The 13,957-nt window shown below is 23.8% G+C and overlaps 3 protein-coding genes and 1 long non-coding RNA gene across 5 annotated transcripts in view; 3 read left to right on the top strand and 1 right to left on the bottom strand.

Annotated features, from left to right (window-relative positions):
- LOC100870658 (phospholipase B1, membrane-associated) overlaps positions 1 to 2,454 on the top strand; it is a 37,887-nt gene extending 35,433 nt beyond the window's left edge. For both annotated transcript variants that reach the window (XR_015292551.1, XR_015292552.1), the window contains 3 exons: positions 31 to 350; positions 443 to 721; positions 791 to 2,454. The gene's annotated coding sequence lies outside the window, so the exon portion shown is untranslated. The remainder of the gene's footprint in view (positions 1 to 30; positions 351 to 442; positions 722 to 790) is intronic.
- The window catches only part of LOC147657369 (uncharacterized), a 42,209-nt gene that overhangs the window by 25,551 nt on the left and 2,701 nt on the right, over positions 1 to 13,957 (bottom strand). The gene's annotated exons all lie outside the window — the stretch shown is intronic.
- Positions 4,598 to 7,350, top strand: LOC100870781 (embryonic polarity protein dorsal). Its single transcript, XM_086910404.1, has 10 exons — positions 4,598 to 4,753; positions 4,850 to 5,093; positions 5,177 to 5,314; positions 5,400 to 5,590; positions 5,671 to 5,809; positions 5,971 to 6,060; positions 6,350 to 6,515; positions 6,634 to 6,863; positions 6,990 to 7,156; positions 7,227 to 7,350. The coding sequence occupies exons 1-10, from the start codon at positions 4,598 to 4,600 to the stop codon at positions 7,275 to 7,277; spliced, it is 1,572 nt and encodes a 523-aa protein (XP_086766530.1). The 3' UTR covers positions 7,278 to 7,350.
- On the top strand, positions 10,959 to 13,820 carry LOC100870904 (phospholipase B1, membrane-associated). Its single transcript, XM_086910405.1, has 8 exons — positions 10,959 to 11,047; positions 11,193 to 11,437; positions 11,796 to 11,882; positions 11,977 to 12,188; positions 12,284 to 12,460; positions 12,637 to 12,935; positions 13,145 to 13,326; positions 13,576 to 13,820. The coding sequence occupies exons 2-8, from the start codon at positions 11,308 to 11,310 to the stop codon at positions 13,707 to 13,709; spliced, it is 1,221 nt and encodes a 406-aa protein (XP_086766531.1). The 5' UTR covers positions 10,959 to 11,047; positions 11,193 to 11,307; the 3' UTR covers positions 13,710 to 13,820.

Genomic DNA, 13,957 nt, shown 5'->3' with positions numbered 1-13,957 from the left:
AAATTGAAATTAATTTTATTAAATATTCAGGACTGAACAACGATAATTCAACAATTCGTCCAAAAAGGTGCCGCAGATTGCTGGCTACGTAAAAAGCCGTACATTTCATCCTTATGATGATTTCATTATGTTTTATGATATAGAAAATGAATATCTCTAACCTGTTACGAGTGACAAGTGAAGGAATGATTTTCTATCAATAGATCAACTTAAATAACATTCACAATGTTTGTACATTGTAAAATAAAAAGAAGAATATATTCGAAGAAATAGCGTTTGCGTTGCAATATATGAGTATATATTAATTAATTGGTCTATCAATAATTAAAAAACGATCTGCGATCATCAAGGTAAGAAGTATGAATCTACAAGTCATAATACTCTATATTTATAATACTCAAAATTAACTCATACTCAATACTCAAATTTATTGAATATTTAGGTTTTAAGAAAAGATTGAACAAAACTTGGATGTCACAATCGTGAACTCGACGAAGATTTTGCGACTTCATTCTACATAAGGATAATGATCTAAAAGACAGATAATCATTTTATCCTACTAAATGAAAATCCGTATTACGAAGAAGTATTTTCATTCTAATGAGTCAGTCAATATTTGAATATGGCATACTTTGTGTGAGAAAGATATTCATTTGAAGAAACGATGTTAATGACAATCGATTAATTTATCCATGCTATCTCACAAATTTCGATCATTCAGGTATACAAATTTACGAATTCTATATAATATCCTAAAGCGAAAATAATAAAAAAATTTTTGATTTTACAGGAACAAAAATTATTTGCCCAAAAAATAATATGGACGATTTGTGATTAAATTGCAAATTTTAGCCATCAAGTACTCGGACGATATATGCGATTTTCCATATAAGAACAATACAACGCACAAAGTCATCTTTTAGTTGCACGTACCGAATGAAAATCTCTAATAAAAGATTTTATGGACAATCTTGACTACATTTAAAGATGATTGTAATTCAAATTGGAAGGTTGGCATTGGATATCTTTGAAATATAAATATATGAATCATTCTATGTAATTAACCTGAATTGAACTTTCCGATTTTATTGAATATTCCGATTCTGAGAAAGATTGGTTGGATTTTAGAAAAATTAAACAATTTGTTCGAAATGTGTCATGGACAGAACGTGGAACGCATTTTGTAGAACGAATCTATGATGAATGACAAATAAAAATCATGCTATAAGATTAGAATAGAATAGAAATTTCATTTCCATGGATCAGTATAAGATCGTAATAGTTTGTATAAAAGAAAATGTCCCAATGAACATGCATGCATATTCATTGAAGCATGTTAATTGATTAAGCATATAATTGATTAAAATGAAATGACATCCCGAAATTAGAATCGACGCTATCAATGTGCCAAACATCAGACACTATCGTGGAAAATCTTGATAGAAAACATCCATCCATCAAAAGCAAAAGCACAATTCTTCTATAAAAGAATTATTAGATATGGATATTAATATTTTTATAGATTCTCTAATTTGGACATCCAACATTTTTCTACAAAACCACTAAATATGGATATGACTTCAATGAATATAACACTGTTTGTGTATGGCAGTAGTTATAAGGCTTTCATCACATTGGAATTTGCTATCGCATAATTGATTAAAAAATCGGTTGATATCCTCAAATTAGAATTTATATTATCAGCCAAAATCAGGCGCTATCATTGAAATCATCAATGCAAAATATTTTTTCAAAAGAAAAAAAAATCAATTTAAACATCCAAAGTATCGATTCTTCTATATAAGGAGCACGGATATTAATATTTTTATAAACCTATCAATTTCAACCCATTCAATCTGGATATGATCTGGATATGATGGATATGATCGTTTTGGGCATCCAAGAGTTTTCTGTTAAAAGAAATATCAAATATAAATATGGATATAATCGTTTGGACATCCAAAAACTTTCTGTTAAAAGAAGTATCAAATATAAATATGGATATGGTCGTTTAAACATCCAAGAGCCGCCTGTTAAAAAAATACCAAATATAAATATGGATATAAATATCCTGCATAGCAATGGTTGTGAAACTTTCATCATTGATATAAATTTGGTATTGCATAATTGATTAAAAAATCGATTAACATCCGCATTATTAGAATCTCTACTATCAATGCGTGAAAATTAGACGCTATTATTAAAACTGTTGATGCAGAACATTTTTCCAGCAAAAGAAACGATCAAAAGAAAAGATCAGTTTGAAAATCCAAAGTATTAATTCTTCTATAAAAGGAATACTGGATATCAATTATAATTTATATATCATATATAATTTAATTTTAAAATACATATACTTTTTAAACGTATTTTATTTTTAAAATTTTAATTGTTTATTTATAACTTCCACCATTATCTATATTCTCAAAATAAAAAATCTTTAAAATATTATAATTGCCTCCTCGTTATCATTTAATTATTCATAGATATAACAATATATAAAAAATCAAGAAATATAAATATTATGTATAATATTATTCTTATTTTAATAGAGAAATATTGTTTGTAAAATAATAAATTAAACTCTTCATAAATTTTTTGATTTCCATATGAACTAATTATATTGTGCTATAATTATTTTACAATTCTCTTTTATAATAATCTTTTTTTAATTAATTAATTATTTTATTTCATTTTTTTACATTTTATATAAAATGTTCATAGATATATATATGAAAAATATGAATAACAACTAGTCATTAATGTCAGACATCAGTAACTAATATATTTAATATGCCTTGATTTTTCAAAACTAAACAATAGGTATGTCCTATTTGTCTTTGTTTTCAAGTTATTTCATGTTGTGACAATTCCTTTGATAGACAAAAGTAAGGGGTCGAACTAAAACTAGTTAATTATTTACAAACAGATCTCAATATGTGAAGTAAAAGATCTTATAATTCGATTTCATTATATTTCCTCTTAATAGTTTAAATGTAAATTAATAAATACTATTGTTTAACAGTAAATAATTAAATTATAATATTATATATAATATTAATTAGTAATACCGATAATTAATAACAACTCTAAAAATATGGATTTATAAAATAGATATAAAATGTAGAAATACGTAGCAAATCATAGAGATTATAAAAAACAATTATTTTTCGAAGTTGATATTTCAGAATACACAAAATCCAATAAAATATAATACCAATATATACCAATGTATCTATCTCGTTTATGAACATATCGGATTAGAATATATCATGAGAATAATGATTTAGTTTTAAATATTCCGATAGATGTCACAGATTATACTATTAATGTAATGAAATAACTTGAAACCGCGTTTACTAATTTATCGACGTAATCGATACGTCGATAATTAAATTGTAAAGTAATAAATCTATATATTTATAATAAATATATAATTATAAATAATACTATATTTATAGTAAATCATAAAATAAATGGAAAACGATCTTCTTTGCTCGTTATATCGAAAAATTTTTAGGACAATGTATTGTACTTTTATTAATTTTTTAAAACAAAAATTTTTAAATTTAAAAAAATCCCAAGATACACAAAAATTTTATTTTGATAAAAAAAAACATGAAATAAATAGTTATTCAAATTTTTAAACGTATAAAATTATACAAAATGATGATGAAAATTAAAATATAAATTGATTAGATATTATGGATGATTAAAGATAATTCTTAAGCAAATTAAATACGACAAGACAAATAAATTATTCATTATTTCACAAGAATTAAGAAATCGAATACACAACGATTAAAAAATTTTTCTCAAATTTTTAAGATCAGAATTTCTAAATCTTTGTTTTTTTAAATTTAGCATGATGTTAAAATATGATGTTAAAATAAATTCATTTCCCTATTATATTAAAGGGATTTTAGACTTAGAAATTTAGATTCTAATATAGAAAATATTTCTAAATTTTTAGAAGATGCTGATTCTTACTTTCAATAACATAGCAATAATATAATGTATTTAACAAAAGAAGATTCTTTGCAAATATATACTTACAAAAATATATCAATTGTGTTGTTTTCAATTTTTTTTCATACAAATTCTAATGTAATAATAAAAACTTCTAAAAAAAAAAAAATTCCTGAAATATGAATTAAGACTAAAAAAAATTACGTTTTCTATACCCACATTCATTTCTTTTTCTATTTGATATCGCGAAATGTTATTAAAAAATGTAACCACTCAGAAAATATAATATAATTAAAAATTACACGAAAAATAAAAATTTTTAATCTTTGATGAGAGGATTGTAACGGAAAATTCTAGATCAAAACTTGAACAGAGGACGATGTTGTGAACACTAGAACGGGTCACTTTGAAATGACTGACAAACTTAAAATGTATAAGACTAATTCATTTTCGAACGAAGCTTCACGCGTAAATAAAATCACGTGATTAAAATCTAACGTGAGTAAAAACAAAAATCGTATTTACAATTCTTATACACTTACACCAAGAGTTCTCTCGGTATGTGAAAGAATTTCAATCATTAATTTAAATATCAATTCAAATTAACAAATTATAGGAAGATCGTTCGATGAAAATGAATTTTAAAAAATCGTTACCGTATGTTGAAGTAATAGAGCAACCCACAAAAACTTTACGTTTTCGATATGAATGTGAAGGCAGATCAGCCGGTAATATACCTGGTGCGAACAGTACATTAGAAAATAAAACGTGTCCTAGTATAAGAGTAAGTAATGAAGAAATGAAAAATAAAGTATACGGGATAGAATTAATTTTTGGCTTAGAATTAATGTAGAGTAATAACAAATAAGATTGATTGTAGGTAGTTGGATATAAAGGTCGGGCTATAGTTGTAGCATCGTGTGTAACGAAAGACAAACCATACAGACCCCATCCTCATAATCTGATTGGAAGGGAAGGATGTAAAAAAGGTGTTTGTACAAACGAAATTCCGTCAGAGGATATGACAGTGACATTTTCAAATCTTGGTATCATGTGCGTTAAAAGGAAAGATATTAGAAGGGAATTAAAAATAAGAGAGGAAATTCGTGTAGATCCTTTTCGAAGTAAATTAAAATTATTCCCCTATATATTTGTTCGATTATGCTCGACACACAAAACAAATCGTATTATATAATTTCTTTAATAGCTGGCTTTGAATTCAAAAGAGATTCCGTTGATCTGAATTCAGTGAGACTGTGCTTCCAAGTGTTTTTAGAAGGATCGCAGAAAGGGAAATTCAACGTGCCATTACCACCAGTTGTATCCGATCCTATATTCGATAAAAGTACGTTTGATTACATTTTATATCCAGTTTTTAAGATATTAATTCTTTGACTACGCATCGAATTAATTACTATTGAATATTTAAGAGATAATACCGGATCTAATGATATGCGAGCTCAGTCATTATAGCGCATCGGTTGCTGGTGGCATGAACATGATTTTATTGTGTGAAAAAGTTGTAAAAGATGATATACAAATTAGATTCTTTGAGGAGAAGAATGGGAAAGTAGTTTGGGAAGGATTTGGTGATTTTCAACCTGCTCATGTGCACAAACAAGTATGTATGTAATATTTAACTTTTATAATAAAATTACGCTGGATTAATCGATAATTCTTTAATTAATTTAATTAATGCAGACAGCAATTCGTTTCAAAACGTCGAGTTATCACACGCAGGAAATTGAGGAGCCAGTCCCAGTACACATTCAACTCAAAAGACCATCAGATGGTGCATTGAGCGAACCATTACCTTTTCTAATGTTACCTCTCAGCCCAGGTAGATTTATTTATTGATCTTTGCAAAAAAAAAAAAAAAAATATTCACTAAAAGAAACTGCCTTTCTTATCGATCCTTAAAGTGAATGAAGATCGCACGTCCATTTGTCTTCAAAAAAAAAAAAAAAAAAGATAATGTTTTTAATGTATAATCATTTATAGATGATCCTAATTCGTTAAGACGAAAGAAACGAAAGATTAATAATAACAATCTAAACATGGTATTGAAAAAAGAAACGGAAATTGAAAATAGTGAGTATTTTATTTTTATATTATATTTTGTAACTTATCAGTTTAAATAATTTTCATTTCACTTTTAAGTAATTGTTCCATCGTCAAAATTTCTAAAAGTATATTTGCAAGTAAAATAGTTAATTCTTTGTTATAAGTACACGTATTTATTCTGAACTAAATACACTTTGTGAAAAAATCTAGAATATTTGTCGAACGTAATAATAAGTATATAATATAATAAATAATAAAGTAAATAATTTTTATAATTTCATTTCATTAATAGATATCTATTTTATCGTGATTGTAGATACTGTTATAAAACTACACATAATCAATAATCATTTTAATGTTACTAAATCAGAATCATCGGAAGTAGCTCCATTTCAATGTTCACTCGGAAATGAAGAATTATTTCCATTGCGCGCCTTGGAAATCATTTCTAAGCAACCGCGATTTAATATTCAAACTATAAGGTTAATTAAAATTTGTGTATAATTATTATATTATGTTTTTATATTTATATAACAAATCTAAAATAATGAAATCAAATGATATAATTATGAATTTTAAAGGAATTTTAATGTTACACAGGGCAGAAGTATCGCCAACAGAAAACAATCCAACGCTTATTCAATCATCTCGACCATCACCTCAATATTCATTAACAAATGGTGACGCACAAGTATCAATTGACTTGTATCCAAAAGAACAATTTTCATGTATACATGACATGTTACAAATACAACCTGAAGAACACTTAACGTTAACTAAAGTGACATCAGAATCACGTTACGAAGAATTTCATTTGTCGGAAAACACTGGTAATTTAAATATTTTTGCATTCATTATAAATACGTATACGTATGTGTATATATATATATATATATATATATACATATATATACTGTTATTTTGATCTTATTCCGAGATAATAATTTACGTAATAGGTAAAGCGGAAGAAACAAATGGTACAAATATTTTAGATATGGATAGCTTAGAATGCGATTTTGATTCGAATCTTTTGAAAATTGATTCAGAAGAACTCTACAATTTTGATATTGAAAATCTCTCTGAAAATCTATCTAATATATTATCCATTTCGGATATTACTAAGGTATATATTTCATATCTATATTTTCTAATTATTATCTATTAAATGAATAAAAATTAATTATTAAATTTAGCTAAACGAGAGTTTAAATGAAGAGCAAGAGCAAACGCAAAAAAAAAGATAATAAAAAAATAATAATAATGGATAATAGTTTCTCTAAATGAATTGTTAATAATATTATTGAAGAATTATGTGCTTTGGATAATATTTATGATATATTTTTGATTCGTGTCAAAAATCAAAAAAAATCATATCATAAGTATCATTCTAGTATCAATTTAAATGAAAATTTCTTTGAATATATTCTGCAAATTTCTTTGAATATATATCATATTATTAATATTGGCTGTGATGTATATTTTTACGCAAACTTTTAGAATATTTATTTAATTTTTTTATTATTTTTATATCGAAATTATAAATTCAATACTATAAATTACAAATATTTATTAATTAAATAAAAATAAATAATATTAGTAATTGTAAAATATTATGATTGTGATCAATTAAAATCTCGATGTATATAATAATATCGATATAAAAAATCGTTTTAATGCAAACTCACATAATCTTAACACAGATATTTTATCATGACATCAACTGATCTTGTGTAATTGCAAATTAAAATGCAAGATTTGTTTTTGCATTTGATTGTTTGTAATTTTCTTTTCTTTTACATATTTATTTATATACATTTAACATTTGTATGTAATATAACTTTATTGTAATAATTTTTTAATAAAGATCAATTTCTTTAATATTTTTTCTAATTTAATTAATCAAACGTATTTTATTTTTATAAACTTATTAGACGCAAATATTATACACGTAATTTTTTAAAAATCAAAAACTTGTTGTGATAAAAACCTTGAAAATCCTATCGAATAAAAAATTGTTTACAATAAAAGAATTATTATTTTTTAAAGAATTAAATTTTTCAAAAACTATTCTTTTAATGAATAAACCATTACTAAAAGCGCGTAAAGATCAGATTTATAAAATGTTTTAACCTTTAGTTTCAATACAATTTTATCTCTAAATTAAATTTACAGATTCTCTTTATGGTAAAATTGGATTTAAATATGTGCACTAAGAACAATCCACATATTTTCAATTCATTCAATCATTTCATAACATTCTATATTAAGATAAATAACTATCCAACATATCTAATCATGAGATTGTTTCCATATAATTTATTTATCGTATTTAAAAATAAAAATAAATTTATGTAATGTAATGAACGAATTAAATAATTTAATTGTATATTTAAAATGGATTAAGTAAAGGAAATCAGATTAATGCAAAAATTTAATAATTAAAAAAAAAATGAAAAATCGAATTGGAAAAAAAATTAAAAAAAAAGGATATTTCTCTCTAACATGTTCACTACACATGTACGAAAAGCAAAGATACATTAGTGTAATGTTAATTTTCTAATTTCCATAATGTTAAATTTGATGAAGAATTTTTAATTATTCAATATAAATATAATAATATTTATAAAATTAATAAAAGAAATAAGCAATAAAATTAAAATAAGCGTAAATTTATAATTATTATTTAGATTCAAATTGGAATATTATTTCAATAATTCAAATTCTATAATCTTAATGTTTATAATATTTATATATTATTTTCTTGATGGATTAATTAAATTCAATGATGATGAAAATATATTATGAATACCAGTGATATCATCTCAGATATTTTTCTTTTTTTTTTTGCACGATCAATTAGAATTCATTTATTTGAAATTTATGCATATAAAATATTCGCAACATATATACGATACATAAAATATATTAATATCTAATATTAAATATAACATATATAACAATATGTTTTCCAATTATTACGATAGTATATTCATATCCATTTACCTATCTTTTATTACATTTCCGGTATAGATCAGAAATCTATGAAAAATCTGTGTACATATTTGTGAAGTATATGAATGCGTCATGCCAAGATTCATCCAAAAAAAGAAATTTTTATAGCTGACAAATCTTTGAACATATTATTCTTGACCTAGTTTGATGATTATTTTTATTTTACAGATGAATTCTTGAAAATTGAACGTATATTTTAAACTTTACAATTTGATAATAATGATATGATGATATTGAAATTCAATGCACGAAAGAGAAGAATTCATTATCTGAATAATAGTAGGAATTTTTGTATAAATAATAATATAAAAGTTATATTATTAATAATATAATAATGGTAATTGGATTAAGCTTATATAATTATTATATTCTAGTTCTGCTTCTATAAATTTTTAATTTTTACTTCTTTATAAAAAACATTTCTAAGAAATCAAAGATTTATCAATGAAATGATCTATATATTTTATCATATTAATCGATTGAATTTTGTTAATAATGTATATAATGTTTTATTATCCATTTTAATATTCTTCAGTGTTTTAGATACAAAAATAAATGAGAAAAAAATTGTTTGATTTATCTTTTAACTATAATCAAACATGAATCATTATTTAAATATCGTATATGAAAATGTTTTAAAAATAATGAAAATCAAATAATGTTTTAAAAATATCTAGTTATTTCATTATTATATATTTATATTATAAGAATTTAAATGAATTTAATGAATTTAATTATTGAAAATATTTTAAGATATTTTCATTATTATAATTTTTATATTTCAAAGTCTAGAAATATATATTCGAAGTCTAGAAATATTTAATCAATTACTGTTTAATTAATTAATTATAATATTTAATTAATTACCGTTAGCGTCATCATTTCTTATAAAATTTAAACATCTAATAAGAAATGAATTCTCATGTTCGAATAATCGTAGCAAATAAATAGATTATATTTTTGTTGGAATTAAATTTTTTTAGAGAAAAAATTATAAGGAAAAATATTACGTTGAAATATAACAATTCTAATATCTTATAGATTTTTACTGCATTTCTTCACGTTGGAAGAAATTATCTTAAACCTAACAAAAAATCCCATCATATCGATTTATAATTATAACGTTCAAGCTTAATGTTACGCGAGATATTTGTTATTAATATCATACGTTGAATTACACGGTATTAATATAAATATTAAACAACAATTTAAACAAATATTTAAAAGAAAACAAATATAATTTCATTCATAAATTATCGTCGACAAAATATTTAACAATGATCTAGAGGATTAACTTTAAGATTATTCGTTGACCTTTTCATTAATATAGATATAGGATATTGATTCCAGTTCTATTTTGATAAGAATCGTAAAGTATACACGTAAAGGACTTTTCGAAAAATTGATTTTAAACGTTAAAAACAAAAAAATAAAAATAGAAATTAACGTATAAATTTTGAATCGAGGTTTATCCTTTAAATTATAAGCAATTTTATATAACTCTGGAACATCTTCTAAACGATAAAGTAATTACCGATAGAATATCTATGTACTCATTAGCAGATGTTACGTGATATCAAGCAATATCTATCAATGAGCCAGAAAAATTTTAATTTTTCTTAATTATTGATTCAGCATAATAATTAATTATTTCTTGATTAATCACAAATACAACTTCTATACATCTATACACAAAATATTATTTTCCAAACTTATACTTGAAAACTGATGAATTATAATTAATTTTTACATTTATAATAAATTTATAATATCGAGGCAATTATACGAACGATCCTCTACAATTTACTTAACTATTATATATTTTAATCGTATTTAATCATAATTATGTTGTAAGCAATGTAATATATATATATATATATATATAAAGTCGTTGTACAGATATAAAGACTCGCAAGACTCATGTGTTCAGTTTTAAACCAAGAACCTTCGTAGCAATCATTACATTGAAAATTCTGTTTTACGATCGAGTTATTACAGTAGTGAAGTATCAGAGTGTAAAGTATCAGAGTGATTATTTCTATATTTATTTATATTATATATATATATATATATATATATATATATATATATATATATAATTTTGATTATATATATTATAATTATATATTATATATATTATAATTCAGATGGAAGCAAGTTTTTAAAGGGAGGAAAGAGAACTCCTTTCGGATCCATTCAGTACACAAAGATATTATTAGAGAGACGATACGATCTTCAATTATCAAATTAATAAAACACAAAATGAACAAGTTATTTTTGTGCTTTTTGTTACAATTATTCGTGTTAACCGTGGCTCAAAGGACTATTTTGGACAGTCCAGATATACGATCAATAGTTCGTTTCGTTCGTAATTGGATCTTCCAAACATTTGGTACGTATTAATTTTATTATTTAGCATAGTAATGTGTAATTTTAATGAATCAAAGTGATTTGACAATTTGTAAAATAAAGTAAATATTTATGAAGCATTATTATTTAAAAATGAAAAAAGAATTAGAAAAATAATTTGTGCAATATTTCCAAACTAAATTAAAATTTTTTTTTTAAATATTATATCGAAGATTAAATAATTAACGATAATTTTTATTTATTTGTGAAAATAATCAAACTAAATTGTACAAGTAAAAATAATCAATAAATTGAATGTCAATTTGAATATAATTTGAATAATTGAATATAATAATTTGAATGTCGATCAATAATTTTGATCACGTTTGTTTACATGAAAGGTGAAGAAGAAAGAGTTACAATACAATATACAAATAAAATTCAAAAAGAAGTTCCAGCAAACGTTCCATTTCCTTGCAATTTGACAGGTAATTAAACAAATTATTATTATCATAAAATCGTACTCTCGAATATCATTCACTGGTTATAACAATTTAATTTTCTAAAATCGAATATTTGTAGGTACTAGATCTCCTACTGTTCCTGATTCAATTCATCGTTTGAGACCAGGAGACATAGATGTTATTGCTGCGTTGGGCGATTCTTTGACGAGCGGAATGGGAATTTTTGCAACCAATTTGCTAGAGCTATATATTGAGAATAGGGGTGTGATGGCAATTATAGGGGGTGAAAAAAATTGGCGAAAATATTTGACGATCCCCAATATCCTCAAAGCACGTTCATTATAAATAATAACAATCTAATAATTAAATACATTAAGGGAAAAATCCGAATATTCTTCTGACAAGATATATTTTCTTATGAATAGGAATTTAATCCTAACTTAATGGGCTATTCACTTGGAGATTCTCTAACTACTGATTCAGCTTCGCAATTAGATGTAGCCGAGGTTGGTGCGATGTCCAGAGACATGCCTTTCATGGCGAAATTTCTAGTCAATAGAATAAAAAATGACAAAAGAATAAATATAGAGAAACATTGGAAGGTATGTATTATAAATAAAATTATAGAAGTACACGAGGATGGATAAGAGAGTTGATCATTTAAAGTCTAATAATAATGAAAATTATACAAATATCAGAGATTAATGAAATAAATATTTAAAATTAAAATAAGTTAATATCGTATTTGAATTATATATCATGTTTCTATTTATTTCAGATGATTTTTATTCTCATTGGATTCAACGACATTTGTACGGATTTGTGTGTACTTCGTTCCCCATGGTCCACTTTGGAAAATCATAAAAAAGATCTGCTTAAAACTCTCCGAATATTAAGAGACAATTTACCACGTACTTTTATCGGTCTCATAATTCCTACTCACTTAAGGGAAATTGTTAATACGCACAATGCAACAAACTCGTTTATTTGCTATGCGACGAGAACCATATTTTGTTCATGTTTGTTCTCTTTGCGATACAAAAGTCAAAGAGAGGAATATTTCAAAATAATGGACAGGTTTGTTTAATTTGTTTAATTCTAGAAATTTAAATATTAAACGTTTAAAAAAATTGTTTAGATAATTATACAGAATAATATCTTTAAATTCTTAATTTCTTTTATTTGTATTATTTTATTTTTCACATGATATTATTTCTTAGTTAAACAATTTATGAAAAATAATCTCGTTTGGTACGATGGTATTTTATTTTAGATTATTTTTTTAGATGGCAAGAAATAGACGAAGAAATTTCTAAATATCCGGAATTTCATACAAATGACTTTACCGTAATATCTTTACCAGGTATTAAAAATGTTAAATTACCGTTGAATAATAATGGAGTGCCCGAAGTTCACCGATATTTTTCTACTGATTGCTTTCATATAAGTCAATTAGGTAATGCACAATGTAAGTATAATTTTATATACTATTTCATCCAAAACTTTGGAAGCAATAAGAAATTTATTCAATAATAAAAATATTAATATTAATCATGTATTAAATTTATTAAAAGTTAATGCTTAATTAATATTTACGAAATAAAATATTTTAAAATAATATTTTAAAATAATAAAAAAAACTGCTTCTAAATTTTTGAACGAAAATATAATATTTTATATTGTTGCAATAAAAGACAACGGTTTTTTGTATTTTAAGCGGCAAATACTCTATGGAACAATCTGTTACAACCAGTTGGTAACAAAACAAACGATGAATGGCTTCCACCATTCGAGAAATTTTTATGTCCTACTTCAGAAAGACCATATCTTGCGACATTTGAAAATTCATAGAACAATAATATTTAAATAAAAAATAAATCTGCTATTAATTAGATTACGTTTTATTTAATAATTTATTCATCAAATATTTATTTATTAATAATAAAAACAATTATTCTTTTTCTTTTTCTTTTTCTTAAAATAACCTAACTTTTAAAATGAATTCAACAAAAATTCAAATAAATTAGAAACTAATTTAACTTTGTTATTTTACATTTAAATTAAAATGAACATAAAAATGTTTTATATTACTTTTTAAA

The sequence above is a fragment of the Apis florea genome, unplaced genomic scaffold (assembly GCF_048593485.1).
Source record: "Apis florea isolate Af1SG1 unplaced genomic scaffold, ASM4859348v1 contig_3170_pilon, whole genome shotgun sequence".
NCBI classification, from domain to species: Eukaryota; Metazoa; Arthropoda; class Insecta; order Hymenoptera; family Apidae; genus Apis; species Apis florea.
The sequence above is the reverse complement of the archived record's forward strand: the minus strand, read 5'-3'. Positions and strand labels throughout refer to the sequence as shown.

What these genes read in the sequence shown, in the direction of transcription:
- LOC100870781 (XM_086910404.1), top strand. Translation starts at nt 4,598, where the DNA reads ATGAAAATGAATTTTAAAAAATCGTTACCGTATGTTGAAGTAATAGAG. An exon ending in TCGTGTAGATCCTTTTCGAA is followed by an intron (nt 5,094 to 5,176) that starts GTAAATTAAAAT and finishes TTTCTTTAATAG; the next exon opens with CTGGCTTTGAATTCAAAAGA. An exon ending in AATGTTACCTCTCAGCCCAG is followed by an intron (nt 5,810 to 5,970) that starts GTAGATTTATTT and finishes AATCATTTATAG; the next exon opens with ATGATCCTAATTCGTTAAGA.
- LOC100870904 (XM_086910405.1), top strand. Translation starts at nt 11,308, where the DNA reads ATGAACAAGTTATTTTTGTGCTTTTTGTTACAATTATTCGTGTTAACC. An exon ending in ATATAGAGAAACATTGGAAG is followed by an intron (nt 12,461 to 12,636) that starts GTATGTATTATA and finishes TATTTATTTCAG; the next exon opens with ATGATTTTTATTCTCATTGG. An exon ending in TCAATTAGGTAATGCACAAT is followed by an intron (nt 13,327 to 13,575) that starts GTAAGTATAATT and finishes TTGTATTTTAAG; the next exon opens with CGGCAAATACTCTATGGAAC.